This window comes from Rissa tridactyla, chromosome 1 (genome assembly GCF_028500815.1).
Source record: "Rissa tridactyla isolate bRisTri1 chromosome 1, bRisTri1.patW.cur.20221130, whole genome shotgun sequence".
Classification (NCBI taxonomy): domain Eukaryota; kingdom Metazoa; phylum Chordata; class Aves; order Charadriiformes; family Laridae; genus Rissa; species Rissa tridactyla.
In genome coordinates, this window is record NC_071466.1 from 99,215,113 (window position 1) to 99,231,103 (window position 15,991).

Genomic DNA, 15,991 nt, shown 5'->3' on the forward strand with positions numbered 1-15,991 from the left:
CCAGTACTGAGATTCTTCCTCGTCACATGTAGTATTTATTGACTAGCGCAGACAACGATGGAACGATGGTCTGTAGGATTATTTAAGCACATCTGATCCAGAACCGAAGCAGAAATAAAATTTGCCCTGTACCATGCCCTGATTACTCTCATGCTCCTATGTCCAAGCCCAGTCACATCCTGCATCGATCAGAAAGCCCCACACTTCACATCGTGCTCTTAGGAAGGAGCTGAAATGCAGCCCTTGAGGCAGGGTGAATCGCTTGGTGTGCCCAACAGTGCGCTGCTGTCACACACTGCTTCCCACTGATGCGACCTTGGTAAAGTTCTCCAGCAGACTTTAGTCTGCTGACCAAGACTTGAACAGACAAAACAAGTAACCCTGGTCTAGTGAGCAGCACGCTTACCAGGGAGAGGGGAGACCCAGATCCCAGCTCACAGCACCAATCAGCAACCAATGCAGTCACGTTGGCTGGCTTTTTTTCTCTTATCCAAGGAATTCTGAGCCCTGGAGAAGAGATCTATTATCAGCTCATTCCCTTGTACTCATGTAAGGCAAAAGTCACATCAGTAAGGGTTGCAATTTATGTTTTTTAAATCTAATGAGTGAAGTTCATGTAGATTGCATCTCTTTCCTAATAATCTGTATATTTTGGTAGTTTTACTTTCATAGATACGGCATTGAACAGGGTCAGAAAGAACACAATGGCATTGGCAAAGGCTTTTCAAAAAGTGCCAGAAACAATAGTGCTTATGGCTTTCTAACTGTTCATAGAAAGCAAGAGTCGGCATTGCAGTCCATTTCATAACTAACTCATACACTCCGTAAGTAGTTTAAAGCATCAGAAAAGGCAGTGGCGAAATCCGCTCTTCATTGAGAGGTGACTCTTCTTGTGCTCCCTCGCCATTTCAGAGATTTACAGTTCAGCTGTCTCTAGGGTTTGCTTCCCTCAATCCAACTTTCTTGAGTATTATCGCCGAACCCTGTCAAAATTGCGCTTTCGTTTTGCACTGCCTTCCCCAATTCTCTTCTAAAAATGATCATGCTTCTGCTTTTCCCGTTGCACAGGAATCAAAAAGCTGTATCAAACCCAGCATGTTTATCTCAGTATGACATCCCACGTATAAAATGTGTGCCTATTTCAGATGTCAATCTTCATTATTTTCTTTACTTCAATCAGACCTAGGAAAACAATCAAAAACATGCAGGGGATTTTTTTTTTTCCTTCCTCAGTACTATTTCAGAGTACTGTATGCATCCATAGGATGATGGCATTCCTTTGACTGCTAAGTACGCATATTCCCTGACTGTACAGTCTCCAAAGGCAGAAAGTAGCTGAGCTCCCGTGCTGCACAGTTTGTGCCACAGACTGTGTTTGCACAGCGAGATTCAATTCTCTCTACGTGTGGGGACTGTAGCTTGCTTTTTCTTTTTAAAACTCATGAGCAAAGTTTTACATTATCAAAGGTTTGGTGTTTTGTGGGTTTTTTTTTTCTGCAATTAGTATAACATAAACTGCATGTAGCCAGAATCTGTGGTAACTATAAATTCCGGCTGCTCCCCTAGTAGACCATGTAGTGGTAGGACACTACCGATATAATTAAACATCAAACAAACGAAAGCTTTCAGAACCCCCATTTTCCTGTCGTACGTAGACCCAGCCTTGCCCCTTTCTCATACTCCAGTTCACTTTTGTATCACCACCTCCACTGCTGACAATACTTTCTTCAATGGGAATATCACAGCCGCAGCCACTGCCAGAATCTCTTGGCAAACGAGCTCCTTTCTGAGTCAGAGCCTAATGCCATTACAAGGTCTGCAACAGCTGCAGCAGTCATACATCTGCAAGTCATTTGAACATTTTATGATGAATAAAAACTATCCATTACATAGACCTATACATTATATATTAACCCTAATACTTATTCAGTTACACTAACAATAACCTTTTCCCTCTGCATGCTGTAAACTTCTTTGGCTACAGCATGTGTTAACAGAGATACTTAGAGCTCCGGTCCATGGTGGAGCAGTCCCTGTGTACGTATTACCTAACTTATTCTACCTATTTAAACACAAAATGGGATGATGGAAAGAAAGAAAAAAAGTGAATGTAAAGCTATAAAAATTCATACCATGCATAAGGAAACCATTTTTATATAATTGCATGAGACTGCATACACTCCTACAAATAGAGAGGATACCAAACAATGCGAAATGCAAAGGAAGAATGAAAACATGGACTTGAAATATACAGTTAGGAGATTTGATTATGATATGCACAAATCTCAAACCCATCCAGATGTCCCCAGCCAGCAACCTGATCCTCAACACCATAGCCAAGATTTGAAATCTAAAAAGTCAGAATACTGAAGACGGAGTAGCAGGACTCAAGGAAAAAGAAACGAGAGTTGTGAGTAGTTAAAAACCTTTAAAAGAATAATGATAATAAAGAAACATAAATGTGGTTTCGTGAAGGAAATATATATGCAGCCGCAAATTATGAAGTCAGCCCTTCAGGACATTACATTCCTCATGCAAGTTGCTGAGCCTGCTCAACATAAATAGGTGTAAAATACACTCACCGGCTTAGTGACTTCAGGATAGAGTCCCATATGTGATTCCCTACCAGTGAGTCTTCTACATATGTATACTTTTACAACAGTAACTGCGAACTGGGCAAGACATACCTCCCTATGAGTTTCACCATAAGAGTTTTAAAGAGACAAGGCAAAAGTCTGGCATGACAGAAATCTATCATAATTTTTCCATGAGATTCATCCAGAGCCAGAATTTTACTAGCAACCCATATGCATGTAAAAACTATTTCATGTTCGTTCATTATCTATCGTTTGCAAACTCTTTTTGGATTGTCAGAAATACATCTCTCTTGCTTCCCATTCACTTTTACTCTATATTTCACGTATCAGTTTAGTGCCTTTCATAATATCAGTATCGCTTTGGAAGCAGAATGTCAATTAACTTATGCTTCCACACTGAGTTAAATGTGTGGATTAGTAAGCTACAAAATAGTGCAGGTTTTAAATAAGAAGCAGCTATCAGAATAGTCTTACAGTTAGAGAAGTGACTTTTAGAAGAAGTTTCCTTCACTTGATGTGCTTCCTCTGTGCAGTCAGAGGCCAAACTGTTTATTTTACTGGCAATCCATATTTATTGCTCGTGCTGGCTTTAATATTTCCATTCAAACAATCCACATATTAAAAATGAAAAAGAAAATCCTAATAAGGTTACAAACAGTTCATTTAAACGGGATTCAAAAGGCGTTCAGCAGAGATCTTTTTTTTTTGAGGGTCAGAAAAGCATTACATTTCAGGGCTGAAAAACCACCTTGCCACTGACGAACGGGACGCTTTACTCGACACGGCCGAGTCCCCGTGGTCAACTTGCACAGCACCTACCTCCCGCTTAAAAAAAAAGGGGGGAAAATCCTGGCCCTTGTGCTGCATAGATAACTTACCAAGCGTGGCGTGACGCAATGATGTCTTTCTAAGTCAGCAGCCAGCCAGCTGTCTCTTTGCCGCTGCTCCTACTTTTCCCATGCTCCGGCAGAGCGGAGCTGAGCAGCCAGGCCAGTTGCACAGCCGCTATCGAGTCAAAGGGCAAGAGCGAAGCTTAGAATAAACACGTTGTTTTCACTCAGTTGCTTGAAGTGCTGCCAAATCTCTTAACATTAGTGCACATAAATCGGTGAGTATCATGAAGCCCGAGGCCCGAGCAGCTGGAATCTTGTAGCTGTTACCTGAAATCCTAACGTCCAAAAAAATAGCTTCCCCATTCCTCGAGGCTATGTGGAAAATCTCAAAAAACACAATCATAAAAGTACTACCAACATCAAGGAAAAGAACTCCCAATTATTTTTTCCTTTAGTTCTCCTTTTTTATAGTCATCTCAAATTTGTGGGGGCGGGCGGGGAATGGGGTGTCTGTCTCAAGATTTTCAAACATGCTGGTTTCCCAACACCATGCCGAAGAAAGCGCTCTCTGATTCTAGAGGTAAATCCTAAAGTTATTCTGAGGGGAGGAAGACTATGAAGATAAGCAGCTCGGGGCCCAGCAGTAAACAAACATACATCAGGAGCTAAGCAGCTGGAGGAAAGGTAGACTGGTCGATTTTTCTCTGCCCAACGGTGACCTTCAGGAGGCAGGAGTGGGGTAGAGTAGTGATGTTCCTCTCCCAGGCAACAGCTTTGAAACGATTCTTCAGCAAGGACTTGAGCGAAAAAGCTCCTTCTCCTTACCCAGCCGCCAAGAGAAAAGGAGTTGAAAAACACGGAATCCTTATGGCTAATGGGAGCGTGATATAAAAGATGGAGGCCATTGACTGGTGTCCAGAGACAACAACCTGGTATGAATTCCAGCACCATTCCACTTCCCAGCAGCTGGATTTCTCACCAGGGTGGATTGCTGGTTTTGGACACCTCCCCATTTTTTCCCGTCTGTTAACAGTCTTCCACTAGTAAGTATTTGGAACAGTTGTAAAGCTTTTTTTGTATCTAAACGGCCCTGCCATTGCCTGAATGCAATTTAAAAATTGCTGGCATTTATGCGCAGACTATCCAAAGTGTATTTTTGTCATGCTGTTAATAAGCGTTGCATCTCCTGGGAGAACCTCAGCTAGCTCAGAGTTTCTAAACGATGTGCGCACTTGACAAAGAAGATGCAAGAAAAAAATCTTTCTCATTTTTTACTAGTTTTTATTCTGTGTTGCTCGGTAAATAGACATGATGTACAAAGAGAAATTGGGACCACTAACTCCTCATCTATAAAGTGAGGATGAGAACCCAAGAAATTGTGCGCCTTGCCAACGGTTATGCAGGCAGCCAAGGGTCTCGCAAATGAATCCAGAGCCAGTCCAATACCTGAGTCATAAGGACCATCTTTGCTCTCAGTTCCTACATTATCCTTCTGTTTTCTATATTCTGAATTTCTTTCCAGCTCCCCTCACATTTCTCCCAGTCCTCAACCAATAGAATATAGCTCACTTTTAGAGATACCCCAGGAGAGTTTGGGAAACATCAATACAGCTTAGAATGGCCTAGTCTGGCATGATTTTAAACTCTATTAAGCACAGGAGATGCTTTTTGGAAAAGCAGTGCATGCAAATGAGAAATGAAAGCGTGAAGGGGTGGTTCTTTCAAGTCCCTTTCAAAGCCTCCAGGGAAAAGTAACTATTGCCCCTTTCTTTGCTATGAGACATTAGCATTTGCCGAGTACGAGGTGTGTTGTGGCTTGCGTGTTCCCTCTCCAGTGCTAGGCAGATGCTGTCACAGATTTTAGAAACCAAGCATATCTCCACTCTGCAAACAGCCAAACGGAATACCCAGAGCACATCATAAGCACGGGGACAGGTAAGACAGAAACTGAAAACAAATCAAAAACTCAACCAACAAAGACAGAAAGCATAAATAATTTTAATTAGCTATTTTTTTACATTATTGGATATTAACTGCTTAGGAACTATCTATCCAGATAGGTCCTTGATAAAACACTCAGATTTGGAAAGGGGTACTGCCATTTGAACCGCATGTCAGACTAGAGAAACAGAGGTGACACAACTGCTGCTAAGAAACAGAGATGACACAACTGCTGCTAAGAATTTTAGGCATTAATTTTAACTAAGATACATAGCACGGGCTCTGTGCGTATTAGAAGTGAACATGCATATAGGCTGTATTCTCTGATACTACTGATTTACAGAACCATGTCCCTGTTAACCTGTTTTGCAGTTAAAAATTTGTTGAGAGTGGAGGGGAGACCAAAATAAATTTTGAGAGCTGACCCACTGACTCCACACACTGACCCAAAGTTTGCGGCATACTTTATTATCATAAACACACATTCTTAAACTTGTGTCCTTAACTATGCATTAACACAATCTCTTCTATCCCAAAGCTGCCATATATCCTAAGACTTTCAGAGGTGGGTATGAATTTCCAAATGTAATTGAATGTGTGTAGGCAAAAAAGAAAAAAAAAAGGGAGCTCAAAAATATGTGCGCAGATTGTCTTGGGAGTGGTATCATCCCGAGATGAACACTAAGGATAGTATGTAAGTACCCAAACCACAGAATCATAGAAAAGATAAATAAGTATTTATAATTCCATGAAATAGAACCACATGAGAGGAAAAGCATGATCTGGAAACCTGTTGGGATATTTTGTTTACAGTCCTAAGTTTAATTAATATCATCCAGAGTTTAGAGGCGTTTCTCTCAAAGGATAAAATAAAAAAAAATAAACAAACAAAGCCACAATACAAGAACACCACGGTTGTAAAGTCAATCACTCAAATGTTCAAAGGACCTGGACAAAAGTGCCTATATTACCCTTATTGTGTTAGCTCCTTTTGTCTAACTCTGTACGCAAACAGCAGCATACAATACAGAATAGCCTAGGAGGGTTGTAAATCACAGGCAGATAGCAAATACTTGGGCAGGGAACGACTCCAAGATTTTTTTGTTTGTTTTTACAGCGGGACACAGTGGGGACCTGAACCTGCCCTGCACTACTGTTGCTGCACAGCATCTTGGGAACCAGGAGTCTCCCGGGTCCCTTCCCATTCACTATGGAAGTAAAAATCAGGAAGATTAACATAAGCTCCCTTCTAGCATGTTATACCTTGAAGTGTAAGCTACAGAGAGGAAGAGAGTCAGGGAGCACTCAGGCGAGGTGGGTTGCTACAGAAGAGCGGGATGTGCTGTGGGTGCACTGTGACCACACAAAGATGCAAATGGACCTGGAGTGTGTTGCAGGAGATGAGCCTGAAGGAATGGAGGTTAGCTGGTCTGAAGAAGAGAATAAAGGGGATCTTATTACTACCTTCAACTGCCTCCTCGGAGGGTACAGAAAAGACAAAGCCAGGCTTGTCAGAGGCGTGTAGTAAGGACCAGTGTCAGAAAAACAAAAATCCCAACTAGATAACAGGTAAAGGTTTTGCTTGCTGGGTTTTTTGTTTGTTTTTTAAATCATGAGCGTGTTCAAATGCTGGAGAAGGTGACCAGAGACATTGTAGGATCTCAATCCTTCAAGATATTCAAAACTCAACCGGACAAGGTCCAGGCCAACCTGACCTAATTGCACCTGCTGCAGGCCTGATCATCTCAAGGCTTCCCTTCCAAGCTCACTTTGCACAATTCTAATGTTACGACGCTACAGGATACTGTGAGCATTCTTTCTACTCACCCACTCACTGCACAACAGTCATTGATTGGGCCCACCAGGAATTAAAACTCTTTGGGACAGACAAGCAGCTGCTCTCACCAGCTTCTCCTACTCTTCCTCCCAAATGCCACGAGATCACAAAATCTCACCAAATCCACTTTACAAGCTGTGGGGTTCTGATCAGCTTAAAGACGAGAAGTCCTGCTCTTCTATGGATCTTCAGCAGACTTCTCTGGTGACTGTTCTCGGCTCACATTCTCATTACTGTGAGCAGCTGAAGGAAAAACTGCATGTTTTTCCCGAGATAGCCTTAAAACTTCTCACCATTTCTTCATCACATGTTAAAGAGCAGATTCAACATAATTGTACAAGTAGCTTAGATGATGGCATCTCTTGTGGTGGGAGAAAAGACTAAAGGCAGGATTTTATGGCTTGTGAATTTACAGGAAACCAGACAGAGTGAGATGCACCGAACGTGTTTTGATTGTTGAAAGCTGGAGACATGCTGTGGGAGATCTGTAAGTGCACCCAGTTAAAAGTCTAATTTACCAAATTTAAAATAAATCTTGAAGATAGCCTTATAGATTGCAGTGCTTACCATGAATGAATGCCAAAGGAGGCACCAGGAGGACCGAAAAACATCTTGACCTTGTAATAACTAAAGTGATCACCACAAACTCTGCTTCTGGACCTTGGATTAGTGGGTTTTTGACTGATGTCCAGAACCATCTGGGCTCATATGTTATTTTTGAAGGGTCTAAGTGGAAGAAAATTATGAAAAGCGATTTTATTAGCAGTTTGCTATGCTAAAAAAAATAATTCGAGGGACCTAAAATTTGAAACCCACTCCCTTTGACAAGGAAAGTAGTTGTTTCATCTTTTTAATGAGAATTTAGTGAATTCCACTTTCCAAATTTTCATGTACTCCCACAGTAACATACTACTTACATTGAAAACGCCACTTCTGAAGAACTGGTTTTCACAAAAAACTAAGCTCAGACTTAATTTCTTTCACATTAGAAGTTTTCCAGGAATTATGTTAATATCCTAGATTATACATTCTTTAAAACAAGGTCTCTGACTGTATCTGATGAGTGCCTAGCACAGCAAGACAAAGTTACTCACTAACGTTACAGAATTTGAGCATATTGTATCACATCCTGCTTGAAATTGAAGTGCTAGCATATGACTCAAACACAATAACATCTGATAATAGCCCAGTACAAAAAAATGAAGCCTTTTTTCATTGAAGTCCAGGAAAACATAACAGTGGGAAAAAGTCTTGATGCCCTTCCTCACATTATCTGCTCTTCCCGGAGCAGACTGGTTCACTGAACAGAACAAATGTACGACACGCACCATACGCACCAGAAGTATGAAGTTATTTGACTTACAGTTTGATTTTAGAGCTGCATAAAAGATCTCCGGAAGACACTGAGCCAGGATTACACGGAGAGGAAGGGTATTTACCATTAATTTTTGCTGTAATCGTGACGCAAGGGTGGCAAAATGCCTAGCCCAAATACAGATTAGAATTTCCTTAGCTAGAAATGCAGCTAAGAGCGTAGGAATTGACTGAAAGGAAGACATGCTTCTGTTTCAACCCACTCCTCCTCAGCTGATTAAGTCAGTGTTTATAACACCAGCCTTCCTTAGAAATAAAAAGGGCGCTAGGTGAACAAGTCTGACTCCAAACAGCTAACAGTCACAGCTACTGTGGGCAGATTTAGTAAATACATAAGCACATTAACAGACTACTTTTAACTTTTACTGGTTAGATTCTATCTGACAATTCGCAGCTTCCTTTCCGTAATCACGAAACAAATAGTTAGGAACACAGTTCAGCACCAACGCAGATCTTAGCCACAGGGGTCAGGTTACTACACGGGGTCTCAGTTAATAACAAAACACAGCAGCTTTACAGGGGCCCAGCGGTGGGCCCTTAATAAAGGAAGACCCTTTTCCTTATTCTTTCATGTTTTTAACCTTAACAGCAAATTTCTTTCCCTTTTATAAGTACAGTGTACGTGGCACCACTGGTGTCTCAAAGCGACTTTCTGCTCTTTATTCCCAAGCACGTGGATTTATGCATTTGCTGATTTTTAAATTTCATAGTTAGAGTCAGTAATATGCTTTTTAGTTTTTACAGGACAATAAAAATTGCTTGCCAGAAGTTTCTGACTTAAAATTCTACACAGCAGATTGATGCAGACCTCTTGATCCTTCTTACCACATTTTTGCCAAGTTAGAGTATAAAATAGCTGTTCTACTAATTGCACCCAGGGATTTGCGTCCAATATCCAGATAGACTACTAAAGCTGACTCAGTTTTCCCTTTGATCTTGCGTATTCTGTTGCTTGAAAGAATACAGACAGGTGATGGAAAATGCTGGAGCTATTGCAAGTACAACTGCTCAAAGACCAATTAACACCAAAAAACCCAAAATGAACAAGAAGCCAAAATGGAACTAAACCCACAACAGCTGGTGATCATCAAGGCAGTTTTCCCAGAGGGCAGAAGACTGTTACTAATAGGATGGAAATACAAAATTTACTGAGACCAACTGTAACCGCTGATGGCATATATTGAGAAGTGCCTCATTTCTCACATTTTCTGCAAAGCAAGAATGAAGCTGGGCAGCAATCTTAACTTTATTGTGGGGGGAGAAAAGTGGGGGGATACGAAACATAGTCCCACTGAATCATCACCAGGAGCTGATTGTACCGTTAATGCTATTTTCATCACATTTAAAAATAACTTTCAAGTTATTCTACCCCTAGAAACAAGTTATTTCTTAGAGCTTAATCAACGTAATATAGTTCATTAGGAACTGCCCACTGAGATTAAATTATTTCAGTTACTGCAGAACCTGGATACTAGAACCCCCAACAGAAGATTAAACAAAGTTGTATGTTCTCCCTTTACAACAGCAGAGGTTTTAAGATGTTTCAATTACATTACATAAACTTACATTCCTCTACTAACACAAAACATACACTCTTGCCACAGGAGAAAAATACTTCTTATGCTGTTACCAGCCAATGATTTTAACTTCAAATCCAGAGTAAACAATCTCTCTTCAGGCTGGGGACATGTTTGTGTGCAAGGAGAACAGCCCGCTGCATTACGGTGATAACACTACCTACTAAAATCAGGGCACATACTGAACAGATACATGCACAAAGGTCATTATGTTCTTTGACACGGTACTGAAAGAATGGTCAGTATCAAAGTTTGGAGAGAGTGAAAAGTCAGGATTTTTTTTACTCCACTATCACCAAATAATTTATACCAAGAGGTAGAAAAGCTATTTTTATTCAGTGACGATTCATTTGCAGCTCATTCACAAAGGTCAAGAAGTGAGGGATTCTAAGACCCAAGAAGAAATGTTCAAAAGCACAAGCATAATTTATTGCACATTTATATATTATTTATTATCTGATTTATAATACAGATGAAGCAGCAGTGCTAAATAGAACAATTTATCATTCTGCCTGCGCATTTGTTTTAAATGTGGTTCCTTCAGTGCCTTGGTGATGGTCTTCCAGAAGATGGCTGAGGCTGCCTGAATTTTGAGAGAACCACGACAGAATCAACAAAGGTATAAATGTTATATTCATGATGCTGAAGGTTCTTGTAGGTAGAATTATCGAATTCTTCTGGAGCAGGCTCAGCAGCTTTTGTGGTCTCTGTAAAAACAAACAGTAACTAGTGACTATAAGGATGCCACACAAGAGGGCAATATTCTTAATTACTGAGCCAGCCTTCATATACTGTCAGATCCCTCATTCAGTCCACATTTGGAAAACAAAAAAAAAAAAAAAAAAAAAAAAAGTCAGCAACTATAACAAAAGGATAACTTTACTAAGTTCTGCTGGTGTACCTTGTCTGGTCCTAAAGAAGCACATTAGTATGCGGTAGGGGAACAGGAATCAGTACAAGTCATCTAATACAGCACAGGTTTTAAAATCCAAACTACCACCTAATGCTGGGGGAAGACAGGGCAGAACATTTCATTTATATTTTGAAGACATATGTCTGCATTTCCTGGCTTCTTCATAGTTGCTGTGGTTTTCACTCCAGACAGAACAGTAGGTGACATTCTTCGCGAGCCAGAAGAGGCAAGAAGCAGTACAAATGATATATCATCATGTCAGACCATGAGATACAGCTATTAGAACTGCTTTACAGATTGAATTTTTATCATGGGGAGAAGTGATGGAATTGTTGAGATCTCCACAGTTTAATTTCAAGTGTGATTACAATGAACAGTAATATATCAAGAGGCTTTGATGTAAGTTTCCTTTCTTCTACATGTAATCTCCTAAACTTTGGACCAGCTCTTCTTCCTAAAAGAATCACCTAATAAAGTCATTCAGAACTCCTTACTTCATGTTAAAGCCAACATTAACTCTTACACTTTTAGAATTTGATGCAAATTTAGGCAGTGCCATTTACATAAAATGTTCCTGTTATGGGCTGATTTTACAACCAAGGAAATTGCAAGAAATAAAGCTTTACTCTCAATATTAATTTATTCTCATATACCCAGAGTTTTAACGCTATGAAAGACATAAGCATAATCTGGTGAAAAGTTTTGTCATATAAATTTGTATGTAATGATTTAGGTTAGGCCATGTTAAGCTTCTTTTTGTAATACAACCATCTAAAATGAAAATACAAGAACTCAAGCAACTGAATACCAGAATTTCCCTTTAATTATGACATAATTATTGCAACGTAATGCTGTCGGCTTAAGAGCACATATCCATAACATTTAGCAAGACTTGCTTATAAAACGCAACATAGTAAGCAATGGTTTCAGCAGAACACACACAACCTATGAAAGGAAATATCCCTGTCTCTACTGCTCAGCTCCTACTGAGACAGCACTACAGATATAAACGCCAGATGATGTGGTCTTTGCTGCAAATAGCCCCAAGAACAGGCAAAGCGTAGGCAAGTGTACCTTCAACCTGCAAGAGACAGTTGTTCCAAATTAAGAGACAGATGCTCAGGAAGAAAAGCAGATGGAGTCTCCTTTTTCCTGCCCAAACACACTGTACTTGGCTTCTTGAAGGAAAAATTTATCCCCGAGTTCAGCCTCCCCATACTTCTGACTTCATCTCTGCTTTCTCTCTTAAAGAGCAAGCATTTCACAGGATATTCTTCCGAAATGAATCGGAGGTGTATTTCCAAGTTACCATGCTACTATGTTGCTACTTACTTATCAGTTAAAGTCAGCAGTTTTTGTGGACTCCTTAGCGTGCCTGTTCTACAAAGTGGATAACATCACCTTAACATCCGGGTTTGTAATGGGAAAAATCGCTTTTACCTCTTCAGTGTGCCTGCTGCAGAGTTTGCACGTGAACAAGGGAACACAGAAACAGGACAGAAGTACACATTACAGAAGGTATTATCATTAACTGTGAGCTTTAAACAAGGAAAAGCAGTAGCTCTTCTCAAAGAAGGCCTCAAAAGGAAGAGAGAACAAGATGCGTCTGGAGATACCAGTGACGCTGTTGAACATGGTGCAGCTGGGTTTGACTCTGCTACCTCCTGGCACCCAAAGACCTTCCACCAGCAGTAAAGGGGTGTGAACTTGCCTGCACTAACTCCCACCTCCCCTACAGCCACTGCAGCAGAGTCCTCTAGCAGGGGCACAACGTGTACCCAACAGAAATTTTCCTGCCGTTACAGCCTTACCACCTCCAGCCTCATAATTATGCTGCTTTTACTGCCAAATAGGAAAATTCTTTAATTCAAAGCTGCAACTAGAAGGGGAGTGGGGGGTTGTCTTAAGAATGGTATGCAGCCTAAGTTGAAAGGAAAGAACAGTAAGCCACCACAGATCAGCATAGAGGGGCATTTGCTATTGAAATACACAGAATGAGATCAGTACGTAAGTTAACAGGACTGGTGGTAAATAAGAAGGGTAAGTTAGATAGGGAGGTATAGCTGGGGAGAAGATTATATGGTGCACGATGCTCTTTCCTAAAACATATCACCGTCTCCTTCCCAACTCATTACAAAAACTGGGTTATAAGGTCAATTCCGTGCTACTTCAACACAATTCGCTTACAACCTAGCAATCTCAGAATCAATACCTGTTTCTGGCATTACACTATGCTTTCTTGAAGTCTACTGAAATCTCAAACACAGCAATTTTTTTTTTTTTTTTTTTTTTAAAGAAAAAGACAGCAGGATTTAAGCAAAAGTCAGATGGCATCAAATTTGGCTCAGGAGAAAGGCAGCTACCAAATCCTTCCGAGAAAAGAGAAGAGGGAAAACAAGCTTTGTCATACAAACCCCATGATTTTGGTCACAGTGGAACCAATCTTGTTTTCATTTTATAAGTGATTGGTTTATGAAACTATAAATACGGTGAAGACTGCTTCTTTTCACAGCATAACTGGAAACTGAGTATTACTGAGCACTTATAACAATTAGCAATGAACACGAATTTGTCTTCCAGAAAGTCAATGCTACAAGGTTAGCTTCAGTATGAAGATCAGAGAATCCTGAACAGAGAAGACTTGGAAACCCTTTAAAAAAAGTTAAACCCTAGCCCAGATGAATCAACACAGTTCAAAAAATTTAAAGTTGTACCCTCTATTGTGCTGCTTTCTCCAGCCTGGACTCCTGCCTCCTGAATGGTCTCCTCGTTTGCTGTAGTGCCCATCACCAACATTGTGCTTTCAGAAGTTTCTTCTAGTTTAGGGGCAGTTACTTCTGCTTCTGACTCCTGTGCTTCCTTCACCTTCTTTTCTTTTCCTCTGGATACCAGTTTTTGCTTTTTGTCTTCCTGAGTCACTGATGAAGGTTTCAGCTGAATAGCTGCTACTTGGGTTCCAATGGACTTTTCCTCCAAATAATCAGATTTGTGAGTGACTTCACTCTGGTCTTGGCTTTCAACCATATATGGTTCTAAGACCAGCTTCCGCCGATCTGCTTCTTTTGGAGTTGATTTTATTTTGGGGTCTCTTGCTTTGGATTTTGATGTTTCATGGCTGACTGATGTTTTAGAAAATGCAACCTGCTTGATAGGAGACACATCACTTCCGGTTTTGCATCGCTTCTTCTTAGCTCCATATTCTTTGGGGGATTTCTGGGAAAAGTTCTCTTTTGCTAGCATCGATGCCTTTACTGCGATGTTCTCAGAAAAGATGGAATCTCGTTTAGGAAACTCAACTTTGGTTTTAATGGCAACTTCTGAAGTATCATCATCATTTTCTTCCTCAGAATCTGAGCTAGAGTCTGAATCTGAGCTGGATGAAGGCAAAGTTTCTTCCTCAACTAACTCTCTCCTCAAGCCTCTTTCTGTTGCAGGTGTAGTCAGGTTTTCCTCCTCGAGGGAAGAACCTACTCGCTGAGGAAATCCAACCACAGTTTTCCTTGACATGAACATCCTCATGTCTTCCGCAGAAGGTTTTGAAGCTTTCTTGAGATTAGAACTAGATATGCTCTCACCTTTGTTTGCAGATACTAGGAGAGAGCTAGAAGACAACATTTTAGGAAATTCAGCTGGTGCCTTGATGGCTAGCAGCTTGGTGCTTCCCTGTGGTGCCACTAGATCTAGGAAACGGCATAAAGAGGATTATCATCATTATGTCCAACACTGCTGTTAATTATTGATCTAAGTCACACAAATTTTCTGAGGTAATCTGGTACAAAAAGCAACTTGAAAGAAGTTATTTACTAAATACAGGCATTAGGAAGCAGGAAGTTTTAAGACATTTTAAGTTAGAGAAACTAGAGTTCTAGTTAGGACTTAACAGTTTTTGCTGCTGCGATGCGGAAACTCATGAGATAACGCCTTTTGCTTCTTGCTTTGCCAGACTCCTCGCAAGAGCTGTTTTTCTCTGTCCTTCAATTCTGCATCACTGAAAATGGCTTACAGACACCTTCCTATCTCAGATGAACACTAAGATAGCTTTTTAGCCAAGCTCTTCAAATATGCTGCTACAGAGATAAAATTCCATCTATGAACAAGCCAGCAAAGCAGAAGACACAATAAACAGACATAGCAATAGCCAGCCTCTTGAAAGAGTTATCTTTAAAGCTGTAGCGCGGGATGACTCCCAAGCCACAAAGTAGTGGAATAAGAGATACCAGAGGCCACACATGACCCTATTAATCGTTCAACTGTCCATGTGACCTACCAACTGAATTGTGTCTAATGCGGTTTAACATGATTTCCCCAAGACCTTATCTCCTCCAGTCTTCACTATCTCCGCTTCCTATTTTTGGTTTGAGACCTCTTTGTAAAAAGGAGTCTTAGATCTCCTAATGCTTCATGTTAGCATGCCTTTTTCTTCTCCCTTATGGATACTTTCATGAAGCTAAATTCTCCAGACAAGGAGCCAACAGTTGAAGAGAAAACAGCAATTTTCAGGCCCTTTCAATGAGTACCAAATACCTCTTGGATGCTTGTGCCAATGATATCCTCAAGAGGCTGGCCAATAGCTAATACTGTTCTAGTTACAGAAAACAGGAGGATGAAGAGGACTGGGAGCATATTAAGAAGATATGCCACCGCTGAAATTTGCTATAGCAAAGCCAACTCCATTATGAGTTGCACCACTTCCAACCAGCAGTGTAATTGAACAGATTTTCAGTCTACTGTGCAGATTTATCTGCACAGTTTGGAACCCCAGATCTACTTTACAAGACCATAAACTAGAGGCATCTTCCCCCTTTCTAGTGTTTTACAGTTATACCTTGCATGATCCAAGGAGTTACTATAATTAGTTCTGAATAGAAGCAAGTATTTAGCAATGTCCAAATAAAAACATCACAAAAGAGACAGACACA

The 15,991-nt window shown here is 40.5% G+C and overlaps 1 protein-coding gene across 2 annotated transcripts in view; it reads right to left on the reverse strand.

Moving 5' to 3' along the window:
- Positions 1-10,585: 10,585 nt before the first annotated feature.
- NDUFV3 (NADH:ubiquinone oxidoreductase subunit V3) overlaps positions 10,586-15,991 on the reverse strand; it is an 8,454-nt gene continuing 3,048 nt past the window's right edge. Inside the window, exons 3-4 of one of the 2 annotated variants that reach the window (XM_054192546.1) lie at positions 13,787-14,752; positions 10,586-10,866 (exon numbers count right to left, since the gene is read on the reverse strand). In XM_054192546.1, coding sequence (XP_054048521.1) covers positions 10,700-10,866; positions 13,787-14,752 — 1,133 coding nt within the window. In that variant the 3' untranslated portion in view covers positions 10,586-10,699. The remainder of the gene's footprint in view (positions 10,867-13,786; positions 14,753-15,991) is intronic. The other variant, XM_054192555.1, reaches the window with a different exon arrangement.